Source organism: Corvus cornix, chromosome 1 (genome assembly GCF_000738735.6).
Source record: "Corvus cornix cornix isolate S_Up_H32 chromosome 1, ASM73873v5, whole genome shotgun sequence".
Classification (NCBI taxonomy): domain Eukaryota; kingdom Metazoa; phylum Chordata; class Aves; order Passeriformes; family Corvidae; genus Corvus; species Corvus cornix.
In genome coordinates, this window is record NC_046332.1 from 107067218 (window position 1) to 107081482 (window position 14265).

The 14265-nt window shown below is 37.7% G+C and overlaps 1 protein-coding gene across 2 annotated transcripts in view; it reads left to right on the plus strand.

Annotated features, from left to right (window-relative positions):
- IL1RAPL1 (interleukin 1 receptor accessory protein like 1) overlaps window positions 1-14265 on the plus strand; it is a 697132-nt gene that overhangs the window by 668535 nt on the left and 14332 nt on the right. For both annotated transcript variants that reach the window (XM_010394520.4, XM_010394522.4), the window contains exon 9: window positions 6510-6653. In XM_010394520.4, coding sequence (XP_010392822.2) covers window positions 6510-6653 — 144 coding nt within the window. The remainder of the gene's footprint in view (window positions 1-6509; window positions 6654-14265) is intronic.

Sequence of the window (14265 nt, forward strand, 5' to 3'; positions counted from 1 at the left end):
TTTCTAACCTCTGCAAAGAAACTCCAGGTGTTATATCTCCCTTTACCAAAAACCTTCACAATGCTTCTGAAATTTCTGAAAGGAAACTCATCCTGTGAAATATGAGAGCAGTAAGTTATATTTCAGCTTCTGGTAATTGGACCTAAGTACTTGTTCATTGCAGTGAACCTCTGAGTTTCAATGGAAGCAAAACTGTTGAAGAACTCCGACCCACTTGGTCAGTTCAGATATTACACGAGTCTATCTTCCACTGTATAAAGCATTCGGTTTTTATTCTGTGCTGCAGGGAAAGCTTTTCTAAGATCCTCATCAAGTTGTAGAATTGGAATTGGAATTGAAATTGGATTGGATTTGATGGAATTTTTTTTTTTTTTCACCTATGGCCATTGAAGAGGTCTTCAAGTTGTCACTGTGCTCGGCAGTGCAAAGGTTCATTCTCCCAAGAGGTTCATGACACAGGGCCAAAAGTCAAATATCAGCTCCCTTCTTGTCCCAAACCCAACTAACAGTGACTGTCCTTTAACACTTAACCTCATCTAAAATCAGTCAAGGAATAGAATTCTAAAGACCTCTGCCTGAATGAAACTCTTCATAAGACCATTCTTTTAATCAGTAAGGTTTTACTCGTCCTTTAGAAAATTGGACTAAGATACCTCCAGTGAAAATTTTTTTAAGATTACTCAGCATGTTCCTAAATCTAGCTTTCCTCTGACAAATCTTAGTTTTGACAATGTGTCAAACTAGTTGGTTTCTTTAATGGATTGCTTTTTAAAACAACTTTTGCACCACTTTTATCACAGTTCTTCTTTTTATATAATGTCTAAGTGCAAGTCTAAACTGCATTGGCAAGGACAAAAATATTTCAAAATAAAATGCCACAAATTGTTCCTATAATCCTTGCATAGCTAAATTATTCATTAACGCTATCCTCAGAAAAAAAAAATGTAAACAGTATGTTTTATGATCTTACATCCTTGGAACTCGGTACTCAATTTTTTTCCCCCACATTTTTAGTACCTCCCATTGCCTCTTACATTCATTTCTTTCAGAAGATCTAAATGGAGTAATAGTGTGGGCTTGTCTGATTTCTGTAGTACAATTAACAAATAGAAGCTCTCCTACTCAGGAAGGCTTCAGGTCATGCCCAATTCATTAATTTGGGGAAGATAACCAAAGATTACTGCAGTTCCACACCATGACACTTTTTTCCTTCAATATTTATCATAAACTGCCTTTAAAATGCATTGTTATGTATTTAAATGTAGCAAGCTTCAGTAACATTGCAGCATCTATATTTTTCCAACTTTATCCTCTTTTGAGCTAACATACTGTTGGAGATAGTCAGTGTAATTACTCTTCTACTGGAACAGGTATCCTGTACTTCTCAGCAGAAATAAAAATCTCATTGATAAGAATATACTTCTATTATAATAATTTACTATCTCTCTTCTAATAACACTGGAAATCCAACAGCACCAAGGCTCAAATATGTTTCCTGCCATACTAATGAATAGATTAACAGGATCGCTGTCTTGCATTTGCACACGTACATGCTTATGTATATATAATCCCCAACCTGACTAATTCTTTTTCATAAGGGAATCAGGAATATATATTATTTATTGATACAAAAAATAAACAAAGACAGCCAGGTCTCAACAGTTCTAATAAATAAAATGAAACTGCTGCACTGAAAACCATATTGAAAACCCTAACTAAACTTAGCCACCTTCCGTCAACTCTGCAGACATCCATGGGCACACGTGGCCCACACTGGCAGAAAGCCTATACTTTGTGCTAAGAAATTATTTCATAATCAAGCTAATAAGTAGCCCAAATCCGCTTCTACTGCTATCAGAAGTACTATTCTCCTACAGTATCAATCAGTAATTATTCACAGCAGTGTCCATATAGGATATCCATGTAGGATATTCACACATATCCATCTAGCACAACCAGATTTTGTTCAGCAATTGAAACAAACAAAAATCCTAAAAATAAAGAAAAAGAAACCCTAAAAAGAGAATAGATTCTATACATATGTGCATTGGATATGCATATGCTGTATACAGCCATGGTTCCATATGCTATACTTCGGGAAGATAATTTGTTTTACAGCCATGCCATAACAAATACTCTACTAAGCAGGTAAAAAAAAAAAAAAAAGAAAGAAAAAAAGAAAAGAAAATAGAAAACAACCCATACTTTTTCATTTTAAAACTGTGAATATGGGTTTCTTTGTTGCTAACTTAAATTCTGCCTACTCTTTATGAAATGAGACTCAGACAAGTGTTCCTGTGTTAGCAAGCTTCCTTCTTCCTCTAGAAGAAACACACCCATTCATAACCAAACCTGCATGTTGTTAACACATCAGTCCCTGCTCTCCTTCAAAATTATATTCATTATCTTTATGGTTCCTTTAATAATTGAAGTCTGTGAAAGTATACCTAAATAAACTGAGAACAGCCTCTAACCAAACCCTATCTCTTTGTGAGTTAAATCATCCAAGACAGGCAGAGAATGGAAATCAGTTTAGGCCACAAAGTTGCAAAGATTTATTTATGTGCTAACCTGAAGCTCTGTGAATCGTCCTGTTGACTTCAGAGGGATTACTTATACTCCATGAAGTTGAGCAATCTGCGTAAGCGATTGCAAAATTAGACTGTAACTGGATTTTGAAAAAGGCTCAGAAACTGAATACACAGCTATAAATCACATCTGCTCAAAGAGTTATAAATCATGAAAAAAGAGTGTTTGAAATATAATTATTTTTCTTAGTAGCTCAGCTGTATGAGGGCTAAATAATGAATAAAATTAATATTAAATTTTTCCAGATCATTAAATGTAAAGCCCCTGAAGCATGTCATATGAGTTAAAAGATAAGAATCTTTGACAGAACACTTTTATTTACTTTCTTCTTACAACTTCAGCTCTGATAAGTGAATTACCTGTATGACACAGTGAAAGGAAGTTTATCAAATATTAGAGCCAGGTGAAGATTAAAGATATATCCTACAAATGTGCCCAGTAATTAGGAAGGAAAAGGTATAAAATCAGTGTATTTATTCCCAGCCATATTGTCCTAGATATTTGGAGAGGACACATGCCTTCTTTTAATTAGCTGTCTCTTTCACTGAGCTGCTTGGCCAAAGCCTCCTGATAAGGAAAAAAATTGTAGCCATTGGTCAAAATGCTTGTAACAAATCTTATTTTAAATTGAAGCTATTTATTCAGAAACCAATCTAGTACTGCTGCAGAAATCAATGTGTTTTCCTTGGAGTAGAACTGCTCCTGTACTAGTGGAAGACTCTTGTTAATTGCCTGTAACTAAATGATTGCTGTGCTTCTGGATGTAACTCTCTGGCACTTGCTCGTTTGTTGTGTTTAACAGAATGCCTGTCCCCCTAAGGGTTAGCCAAGTAATTTTCCTCAAGTATTTTTTACATTCAGTCTCAGCTCCTTAAGGAGGGCCAGGTCTGTAATTTGAGCAACACAACACAGGGGCTAAATAGATTTTAAAAGGTTTGCACTTCTCATGTCTTGCTTCTGATGCGGAATTGTGCTGAAATTGAATCTTTTTAGTATGTAGCCACTAAAGGAAACGAATTTTTGCAGGAAAAACAGATCACACTTCAAAGGGAGGGTAATGCCTGCTGCAGCAACTGTGCTCAAATCTCACTGTAAAAGGCAGAATAAAGCAGCAGAAAAAAATATTATTATGAAGGTAACCATGGGCTGTAACCTTGCTGCTACTCTTTAGCTTGGCTTTAACAGTCACTACATCATTGTTCAAACTGTTGGCACACACATCACCAGCACCCTTGGCACTCACAGAGCACCTTTCAGGAGTAACCTCTCCTAGGGAAGAGCCAGAGCACCTTCCTCAGTTCACATTGGGAAAACCAAGGCACAGAAATGGGAAATGGCTTCAGTCACCTAAGGGGCCAACAGTGGAGGCCTTCTGCTTCTTGCACCTTCAGTTCAGCTCAACACAGAGGAACACCTCCTAAAATCCCTGAGGCAGCTAAGAGCCAGCCAGTGACCCCTTAGGGCACAGTTTAGCATCCTGCAGAAACACAAACTCAAGGCCTGGAAACAATCAACCTTCTGCGACACTGTGCCCAGGCCAATCCCTCCTGCCTTCCACGGTGCTGCATGGATGTGGCTGCCCCACTTCCAGCACTTTGGGGCTAGCTCACGCACCTCATGGGCTGGGTGTAAGGATGCAACGATCTGCTGGGCTAATCACTGCCCCTCTCTGCCTCTGAACCCTGACAAACAGCACCCAAGACACAGAGTGAACTTGTGCTGATAGATGCTGTCCAGCACAGAGGAAAATACAAGCTGGCTCTGTTAGATCAATAGACCATGAAACTTCCTTTGCAAACAAACATGTTTAAGAAAGAACCACCTTATCTCTGTACGATCCCAATGGGCTCAGCAGCAGCACATGAAAAGGTAATTGCTAGTATGTTTCAGGCTGACTAGAGAATTTTGTTGTTTGCTTCGATTGCCTAATTAAGGATAGTTTCGTGTGCTTTCAGATAGGTTTTACTGAAGCAAACATAAAGGCATAATCTTACTTTATGGGGAAACATGTAACTAAGGGGGACTCTGATGGCAAAAGTGATGCAGTGCATTAGTCTGATTTCATGCATAAACAGAAAACAGATGAATATCTGCAGTTATTTCTTTCCATTTAATATAAAAATCCTTAGTTTAGAAAAAACTTCTGTTTTCCAGTTGTAAAGTTTTTCTTTGCCTTTAGTGAGTCATAACAGCAGGCACATAAATGGAGTATTTTGCGCCTAGCAACCCAAAATATTAAAGTCTTTCTTCTAGTTACCATTGAACAGCTGCATCACCTGTATTACAAAGTGATAAGCAGGGTATAGTAAGCCAGTGCAGAGTAATTTCCATTTCCATTTATATTCTAAAATACTGCATTACTTGTCTATGCAAACCATATTTTGTTGAGTGTTTTTAATAACATTTCCCTCTCTGGACCAGAAGAGTATAGGGAGTTTGAAATAACCATGTCAGTGTTAAAAATATCTAACACAAAGGAGTTTCCATCACAGTTTTGGAAAGAATGACATGGAATATAAATGCCTTTTTATTTTATTTTATTACATTTTTAGTGTCTTCTAGAGAGCAATGAAATCTTCTTACAGTTGCCTTGTAATAATAAAAAAAAAAGGTGTGTGATTCTCAGTAGAAGCTGTCAAACAAATGCGATTGTCAATTTTTCCTCTAACCTTTTATTTCTCTAATTGAATTGCATTGTGCTGGATTATCAAATCTGCACAACCACACACATACACAAAAAAGGTTACTCCAGGTTCATGGTACTTCACTCAGACAAGCTGCCCACTGGAAGAGGACACTGTGAAAATAACACTTGCTCCAGCACAGATTTTTTTATGAAGCAAACTCTGTATCTTAGATTTCCAAGATCTGGGGTTTTTTCATTACTCAAAACTGAGTGATTTGGAAAAGCATGGAAGGCCTTCAGATTTGCCATGTAGTGATTTAAAATTACAAAATTGTTAGCAAGTTTCTTCCTCCTCCCACCCTCCTTTTTTGACACCGCCAGTTTTCAGTCAATAGGCAAATGAAAAGGAACAGAGCTCTGTGAGCTTCCTTGAGAGTGCAACGTTTCCAACTGAGGGAGGTAAAAGTCCATGGTGGCATATTACCTTTGGCCCAACAAGTGGCTCTGGTGGTGGTGCTGGGCGCTTGTGGGCAGCCACAACTGACCAGGCCCCATGCTCAGGAGCAGAGATCCATGGTGATGATCTCAATCCACCCTGTGAGCAGACAGCAGCAAAGACACCAGGGGGTTGGCCTGAATGTCACAACAGACAAGTCAGGACAATTTGCTGTGTCTACACATTGGCTAAGCCCACTGGGGGAAAGTGAGAATAAAGATGAACTGCAGACCTCCGGGTAACAGTGTTAAAAATATTAACACATAACTGAGATGTGAGGTTGTAGGGTTCCTTGGATAATGTGTCTTCACATCTCTCAAGTGTTTTGTGGGGTTTTTTAATTATTATTAATATTGGGGGGTTTTTTATTTGGGAAAAAGAATCAAATCCTTAATCTTGTCCAGTTTGTTCACATTCTATTTGTATAAGGAGAAAGGGAAGAGCTGGTTTTGCATTATAGTCCTCAAAAAGGAAACATTCACCTTTGCTTTCATTGTAAGTCGAATGGCAACATTTATCTAGGTAAAGCAAACTGTGATCTATCTGCATACTTCTCCCCAGTGATATTTATTTTTAAAATGAGCAATTCAAATGGTGTATCAAAGGAAAAAAACTTACTGAAGAATAAAGAAAAATCAATTACATATTCATTCAAGGGTCTTATAATGAAATAAATACATAAATGTGGGGTTCATCATTCATTATTTTATTTTAATGTTTAACAAAAGTGCAAGGTCTGTTGCTGATCTTTCTGTGGTTTGAAATGTGGTTGTTACTGCATTTTGTAATTCTTTGCAGAGCTGATGTACACAGTTGAGCTTGCTGGTGGGCTTGGTGCTATTCTGCTGCTGCTTGTTTGTTTAGTGACTATCTACAAGTGTTACAAGATAGAGATTATGCTCTTCTACAGAAATCATTTTGGAGCTGAAGAACTAGATGGAGGTAAGGCAGCTTCTCAGCACATTTCCTACTTTCTAAGAATATCTGTCTTTTATTTCTCTCCACCAAGGCCCAAATTTAATTTCAGTTCAAGATGTGTTAACAACTCCAATTTTAGGTGCTGACTTGAATATACATTCCTCATACAGCACACAAGCACAATCACTGCTGAGCTGATGTATGTGCTGCTCTCTGGAGCTCCAGAAGACATCCGTGTCTTTTAGATTTTTATTCCTGACACTGAATGTAAATTGCCAACATCGATGCATTAAAGATTTTCACTACCTGTCAGTACTGAAAACCAATTTTATTTCTCCGTGAGCAAGGGGGTGTCCTCCCTAATTGTATTCAACAAATAGGTAGAGGTTGAAGTGAATTTCAATTTACTGCTTGTTTAAACTGATCAGTTTCAATAAATTGTTCCGAGTGTTTGGGAATGTACCCTGCAGTTCATTTGCTTAATCATGAAGTGGGCTGCTAAATGGTCATTAAAGTTGTTCTGTGATTCAAGGATATCCAGCCTAAACAAAAGTGATCCACAATATATGCACCAGCTCTGTCAAACATATACATGCATTTTCATCTTTCTCTTTCTAAGCACTTAAGGAAGAGGTCTTCTTTGCCTCTAGCCTTACTAATCAAAATTGCTGTTGAACAGCAAACTGGGTTGAGCTGCAGGCTCTGATTAATTAGATTTGGTTTCTTGGGTCAGAGCTCCTGATGTTTTGTGCTGCCACTATGTCTTTGGTGACAGAACCTTTTTTCCTGCAGAAATACTAATTAAAGTTTTTTTACAGGTCAAGGTAACAGCCTGTAGGCAGAAGCCATTGTGATATATTAAAATAAATGTGTACTGATAAGCAAGTGATGGCTAAATCTGTCACTGATAAGGAAAAGAGCAGTTGCAGAATTACAGGTCCTTATATAAGACTTCCATAATAAAATCACTAGGGAATGACCCATTTTTGCCTCCCATCTAAAAATGCACAAGGATTCAAAATAGAAAATTCACAGAACAACAAGCCCAAGAACATCAGAACATTTTGTAACCTTCTATGGGATTTACAAAAAGATGCATTAATGTAGCCGCTCAGTGAGGAAAAAAGTCAGGTTACTCTATTTACTTTACCAAGGAGGAAACTGAGGCCCAGAGGTACTGTGAGTCATGGAGGATTTTGACAGACACCTTCTTTCTTTTTTTTCAGAAGCTGAGATCCTCTCTTATCCACAAAGCAGCCGCCAGTTTAAATGGGCACGTTTACTTCCATAAATTGTGTGAATTTAATAACAGTCATATTAGAATATGCAGAAATAGACACTTTAAATAATAACTGTTTAGATAGATGTAACAATTTTTTCTCTATTAGTATCAGTAATTCTTGCTTTTATAGCTGTCATTTATCATTTTCTCAAATCACTCCAATTCATTTGCAGATTTACTCCGCCAGGTGTTACACTCCTGCCTCTCTCTCTTGTCCCATCCCAAACATTGGTCACCTGGGAACAACAATACTTGAGTCATGCATTTTAAACATCAAAAAAAGGGACCTCTAAAGTGTACTGTTTTGTGATTCAAAAGGAGGAAAACCAATATCCATTCAGTTTATCCTTCTGAGCAAAGGTCATTGTTAAAGAAGGTAAAGAATGGATTCTCAGAAGATCAGCGCAAACACTGATAGATTGGGTGCTTAACCACAGCAATATAAAAAGAAAAATGCTACTTACAAATTCCTAATGAAAACATGTAGCTTCTACTATGTTCAATATGCTGGCAACATGGATAAAACCCATTGTGCTAATGAAGTGACTTCAGCTGCACATTTCACTTTGTCTCTTTCACTTACACATGCAAAAGAAGAAAGATGGAGAGAAAATGTTCCACAAAAGCCCAAGCTATGGCTTGTGCAGAAATAAATTGCAGACCTACACTGAGATCCCTTCCTTTGTCTTAGTTTGTTATTGACAGACACAAAATGCTGAACTCTAAAATCCTATTCTAATCGCATCTCCTGCAGTGCAGCAGCAGAGCGCCCACGTTCTATTCATAATTTACACAATGTTCTGTCATACTTCAGGACAGCATGGAGATAAGCAAACATCAAAATATCATAGTCTTTTTTTTTATGTGCACTGTATTGTACCCAGAGAGAATTTGAAACACTTTAAAGGTGAGGTGCAATTAAAATTTTCTGTTGAAAATCTCTTTTAAAATTCAATGCTTCATTTCTTCCCTGATCAGAGAACAAGCCCTTCAGGATGTCAAATCTCATCACTATTCCTTTTTCTTTTCCAAGCCTTAGACACGTCAGTTTTTCTCAGGCTAACTAACATACACATTTCTGTGGGAGGCATGGGTAAATTGTGAGAAGTATTTGAAAACAAAGTATTTAACCCTTACAGCTAATGGAACTCGATTTATTACTTTCTTTAGGGATACTGAAGATCAAGCAAGTGATCACAGCTGTTGATTCCTCATTTCTTGAATTTACAGTGTTGAATTTCCCAAAGTTTTATTCTCAGGACTAGACTTTACTTCTGTTTTTTCTCTCTCCTGCAGACACTGCAGCTCAGTCCTGGGAATGGGAATTGAATCCCCCTTTTATCTTTTTGTGGTTGATTCCCTGCCTCCCCTACTAATTTATAATATAATAATATTGGTGCTTCTCCTCTGACTCCATGCCTGTGCTCTCCAACTGTGTGGGAGCTGACTCCACCCCAGGGGATGACCTGATGGACACCACATTGTGTCCTTCAGTGCAGAGCAGCATAGCATGCCCATGTCCTGTCAGGGGACCTCACTGTGAATGTCCGAGAGCTCCCCGGGTCACTGGAGCACAGGGGCAAGAGAAGCACTCTGACCCTTGCAAAGGAGAGGCTTTTTTACTTACAGGTGTTTGGCATGACCTTGCATCTCAGAGCCATAACTCACCACTAGCAGTTTGGTGGTCAGAAACTCCCAAATCTGTTGGAGGAAAAATTCAGTCCAAGATCTCTCCACATATGCAGTAAAGATGATAGCTTGAAGTGCTATGCAAATGAAGAACTGTTTGTACTGTTCTGAAAACAACAACATTTTCAGAAATATATACTTCACTGGGATTTTCTGAGGGCTAATCTTTGTCAAATGTCAAGCAACCCTTTTAGTTTTGCAGCTTTAATCTTAAAAGCTTACTTTAAAAAGTCTTGTCCATAGAGCACACTTTAGGGACTAACATGATGTTAGCGAAATCCACTTTTAGAAGTGGTAATTTCTTCTATTTTTTTGTACACTGAGCTCCAACAAAAGAGATTTTATACCATGTTCATTCTCTGTGGAGTGTTTTAGCAGTTGCTTTTTATGTATTTTTATTTTCCAAGGACCTTCTCTTTCTGCCATTCCCAGTTTTTAAATGACTTTATGAAAAATGTATCGTATTTTAACTGACAGAGTGAAAATGAAAATAACCATTTACAAGTATCTGCGATCAACACATGTCCTGGTTTCCTTCTAGCTTGCACTCTGTGACCTTAAAAGCTATTTGTATCAGAAGAGATATTACTACTGTATAGAAATCTAAATACATGAGCTGACTTCCAGGCGCCCTAAAATCAGTGGAAATTTTCTCATGATTTTACCTGGGACAACTTTCTCCTTTGTTGTACTGTTCCTGCTCATCAAACTGTGCAAGGATCAGTCCCCAGGCATGGCAGCCACAGCAGCCACAGTGAAGGTGGAGAGGGGAGCCACTTCTCTCAGTAGTGCCCATTATGATCCTGCCTTAGAGTGAACAGGAGTCTCAAAGTGACCAAAACAGCTACTTTTGACTTTTTTTTGCCATTTCAAGATCTGAGAGGTTCCAGTGGATATGTAGATATCTGTATGCCAGTTTTAATTTATGTTATGGATAAATCCAGAAGTCTATGGATGACAGGCTAAAAACCATTGGACATGGTCAGATAGACAAAATTACTTAAAAACTTCCACACACGTTGGTGTTACAGGTTCCAGTTTCAAAGGAAAGAGCATGTGGTACAGCTAACAGCAGAAAGAGTTTTCAGGTATCTGCCACTACCATTACCTGGGTACATTTTTAACTTTTTAAATTGTTGGAAGTTTTTTTATCAAAGAATTGATATGTAAAGGTGAACACTATCTTAAAAGAAAAAAAAAAAAGGAAAATAGAAGAAATTTTATGCTAGCAGGCTGGCAAAAATAAGTAGCAATTGAAGACAAAATCTGACCAAATGTGTTGTAAATAGTTTTCTAATGAAATTTGCATAAATATCCTCTCTCACAGCTATGCTGACAAGAAGTCAAGCTTTAGGCTCAAGAAAAAAAAGAAGGCTATAGGCAGCTGACAGCTAGAAAGCGAGAGCTTTGTTTAAGAACTGATATGATGAGGTTCACAATGACCCTTGGTGCCTTTAGGTTCCTTCACCTACAATATTGGGCAGGAGCTCATTGTGGTGTCCTCAGTCTTCTTCTCAGCTTTCTTTGCCATGGAAACCTTGGTGAATTGAAGGAAGCCAGGGGCCTCTATGCAGCTCTGTTACAGGGAAGGTAGCAGGGCCCAGGCCTGGCAAGTTACGCTTTTGGTTCTGAAAGTGGCAAAGTGGCTGCTTTTTTTATTTCTTTCTACCACATTGCTGAAATAAAGCAAAGTGCTCCTAATAAGATTAAAATGTGCTGCTTCTGAGCTCTCTCGGTTCAGGAAATCTGGTTTGGATTTGGTACATGACAGCTATACTGTTTCATGGCTGAGCTGTTTGCCCTTTCATGAGAGATGAGTTTCTACTTCTTGCTGAGGGGAAGCAAATCAATGCGCAAATTAGGAGACTGATGAAACTGGTTCTTCCCTGAAGTTTCTGTTGCACCTGGGAGTCCTTATGTAATCATGATGTTTGTCCTTGCTATTATTTAACTGCAAAAGACCAGCAGGGTTCATGGATGAACCTATGGGAATTCCCAGATAATATCTGGTATTATTAATATAATATACTATATTATATATTAATCCAGGAGAAGAGCAGGTAAGAAATACTTGTTAGTCATTTCCTGGGTTTCATCCCAGCAAAACTCTTAAGCAGCAAGGAATGGCAATGCTTTGAGATGCTTCAGGTTTCTGTGTGACTAAGTTATTAACTTTCAAATGTAACTTTTACTATTGGTTTAAGCACCACCAAAGCACTTGTGTTAATGATTATGCTATGCAGGTATAGCTAGACTGAAATTACTGCTGAAGTTAGTGACTTTGCAATTACTGAATCTTCCCTGGGGACGCACAAAATAAGTTTGCAATAGCAGTCTCACCACTCATTTATATATTCTTATTGGCTATTGGCAAATTGTGACGATAAGAAATCCTGTTCTATGAATATCAATTTCAAATTCTATTAAAATCACCTTAGAAAAACGCAGCTCTCTTCTTTCTAAACATTACTGGTTACAAAAAGGGATTTTTCTCTTATTTAATTACAATTTTATTGCTGGAAAACTGTTTCTTTTAACTCTTCTTGTTTATGCTATTTATTTACATCTGAAATGCAATTCAAACAATAAAAACTCAATTTATGTCTCCACTGAATATGGGGTTTTGTAGATTCTGTGCATGAAATGTGCTAATTCAAAAGAAAATTCCTGCTTTTTTTCCTCTCTTCCTATTTCATAGCTTTTAAAGTGCATGTGTACTATATGATATATATATCTCTCTTAAAAAATAAAATATTACCAAATCATCTTTATATTCCAAATGAAGAGATTGTTATAGGTTAGAAAGTTCAGATGCAAAGTAGAAAAAAAAAAACCTACCATGCAATTCAACATTGCTCACTCTGCACAAGGATATGAATTATCATGAGGAATGTTACATTTAAAAAATACTATGCCATGGAAAAAATTGTGTGGGTAGTTCTTAATTTTTTATTAACATTAAAAGGGCTTGACATTTAAAAATAATAGAAAATGTTACAGTGAGCTTCATCAGCAACAGCAAATAGTGTGACGAAAAGTATAAGTATTTTGAAAGACCTAGGATTTGAGCATTTTGTTCAACTAAGCCTTAAATTACATTTTTTCATTGTATTAAGGATAAACACTATCCCAATGTATATATTAAATGTGGCTCCCACAACAGTGAAGTAAATACAGGTTAAGAAATGCCATAATTTTGAAGCAACTACAGTCTCTGAGAAATTTTGAAAGGTTCTTTGCAGCCTTTCCTGAACACAGAATGTTTTTTTAAAGACAAAAGCTTCCTGTGTCAGTTTGGCTGCACCTCCCTGCTGCATTTGGAAGGATCCAGTCTCCTATCTCCAAAAACTCCCTGTGAAATCCTGAAACACTGAGTTAAATCAGTGCATTGCTCCTAATTCCTGTATGAATATCCTAGTACTTAAGAGGAGAGCATGTGCTCTGCTGAAGGAATCAGCTGTCCAGTTCCCTGTTGATTGGGAAATGAAAGCTCTTCCCAGCCTTGCTGGCTACACCGAGCTGTGGAGCACCCTTGTGCATGGTCAGCTGCCTCCAGTGCACTCAGTGTTACTGAAGGCACTGCAAACTACGCTCAGGATTTCAGGATGCGCAGACACATGGGCTGACTCCATCATCTAGGTCTTAGGGCTTCACTGAAATTAAGGTCGCTGTGAAATGCAACACCGTAGGATTTCTCCTTGTTTTGATCTCTTAATCTGTGTTGTGCTAAAATGTATCATGCCAGCTAAAAGTCGGAATTTGTCACTGGCTTGAACATGGCTGATAAAAAATTACTCTATAAAGGTTTTTTTATTTTTTTTAATTTTTCATGTATATATATAATTTTTCTGGCTCCCATTAGCAGAAATATCTTCAATGTTTAAGTCTAATAAACCCTCACAGGCCCAAACTGCTGACTTCTTGCAGTGCAACATGGAAATCATTAGAAAACACGTACATCTATAATGCAAATTTGAAGTTAAATCTGTTCAGTGGTCCCTGTAGAAGAGGAAATTTTGTCTTTCTTTATGTAGGCACCAGCTTATCATTTCATGTGTAGCTGTTAAGAGAGCATGCATACAGATGAGCTCTTAGATGTCTGATAGCAATTTACTTACCCAAAGATCCCATTTGCATGTGACAAAGTAGATTCATACAGAGTCTGGGTTTCATTTTATGCTTACATTGAGCCTTTAAGTGACTGCTGCTGAGCACATCCTTGGAATAACAAGAAGCGTTTATAGCTTCATCCCCTAAAAATTTATATCACTTCTTCTGGATTAACATTGTAGAAAGTTACAGGGAGTATGATAGCATACTCTGCATTTGGATGAGTATCAAAAGGAATGGACAGCATTAAAGAATGCATATTCCAGTGATGCAACAGGTACTTTGGCTAAAATCCTGGGCCACCAAATGAAGTAATCTTTCCATGTGTTATTAATGAAGCTGAGATTTGACCCTCAGTGTTTGCCCCTAAGGTCTATCTAAACCTGTGGCTGAGTACAGCTCCATGACCATTGCTCACTTACAAACTTCTCACTTTGAACCCCATGTAATGGTTGAAATGATATGACAGTTTCTAACTCACAGTCTGTTTTGCCTGGAGTCTTGCTGTAGCAGTGGTTTGGGGCTGACTGAATCATTTGCGGACTGAATGCACCA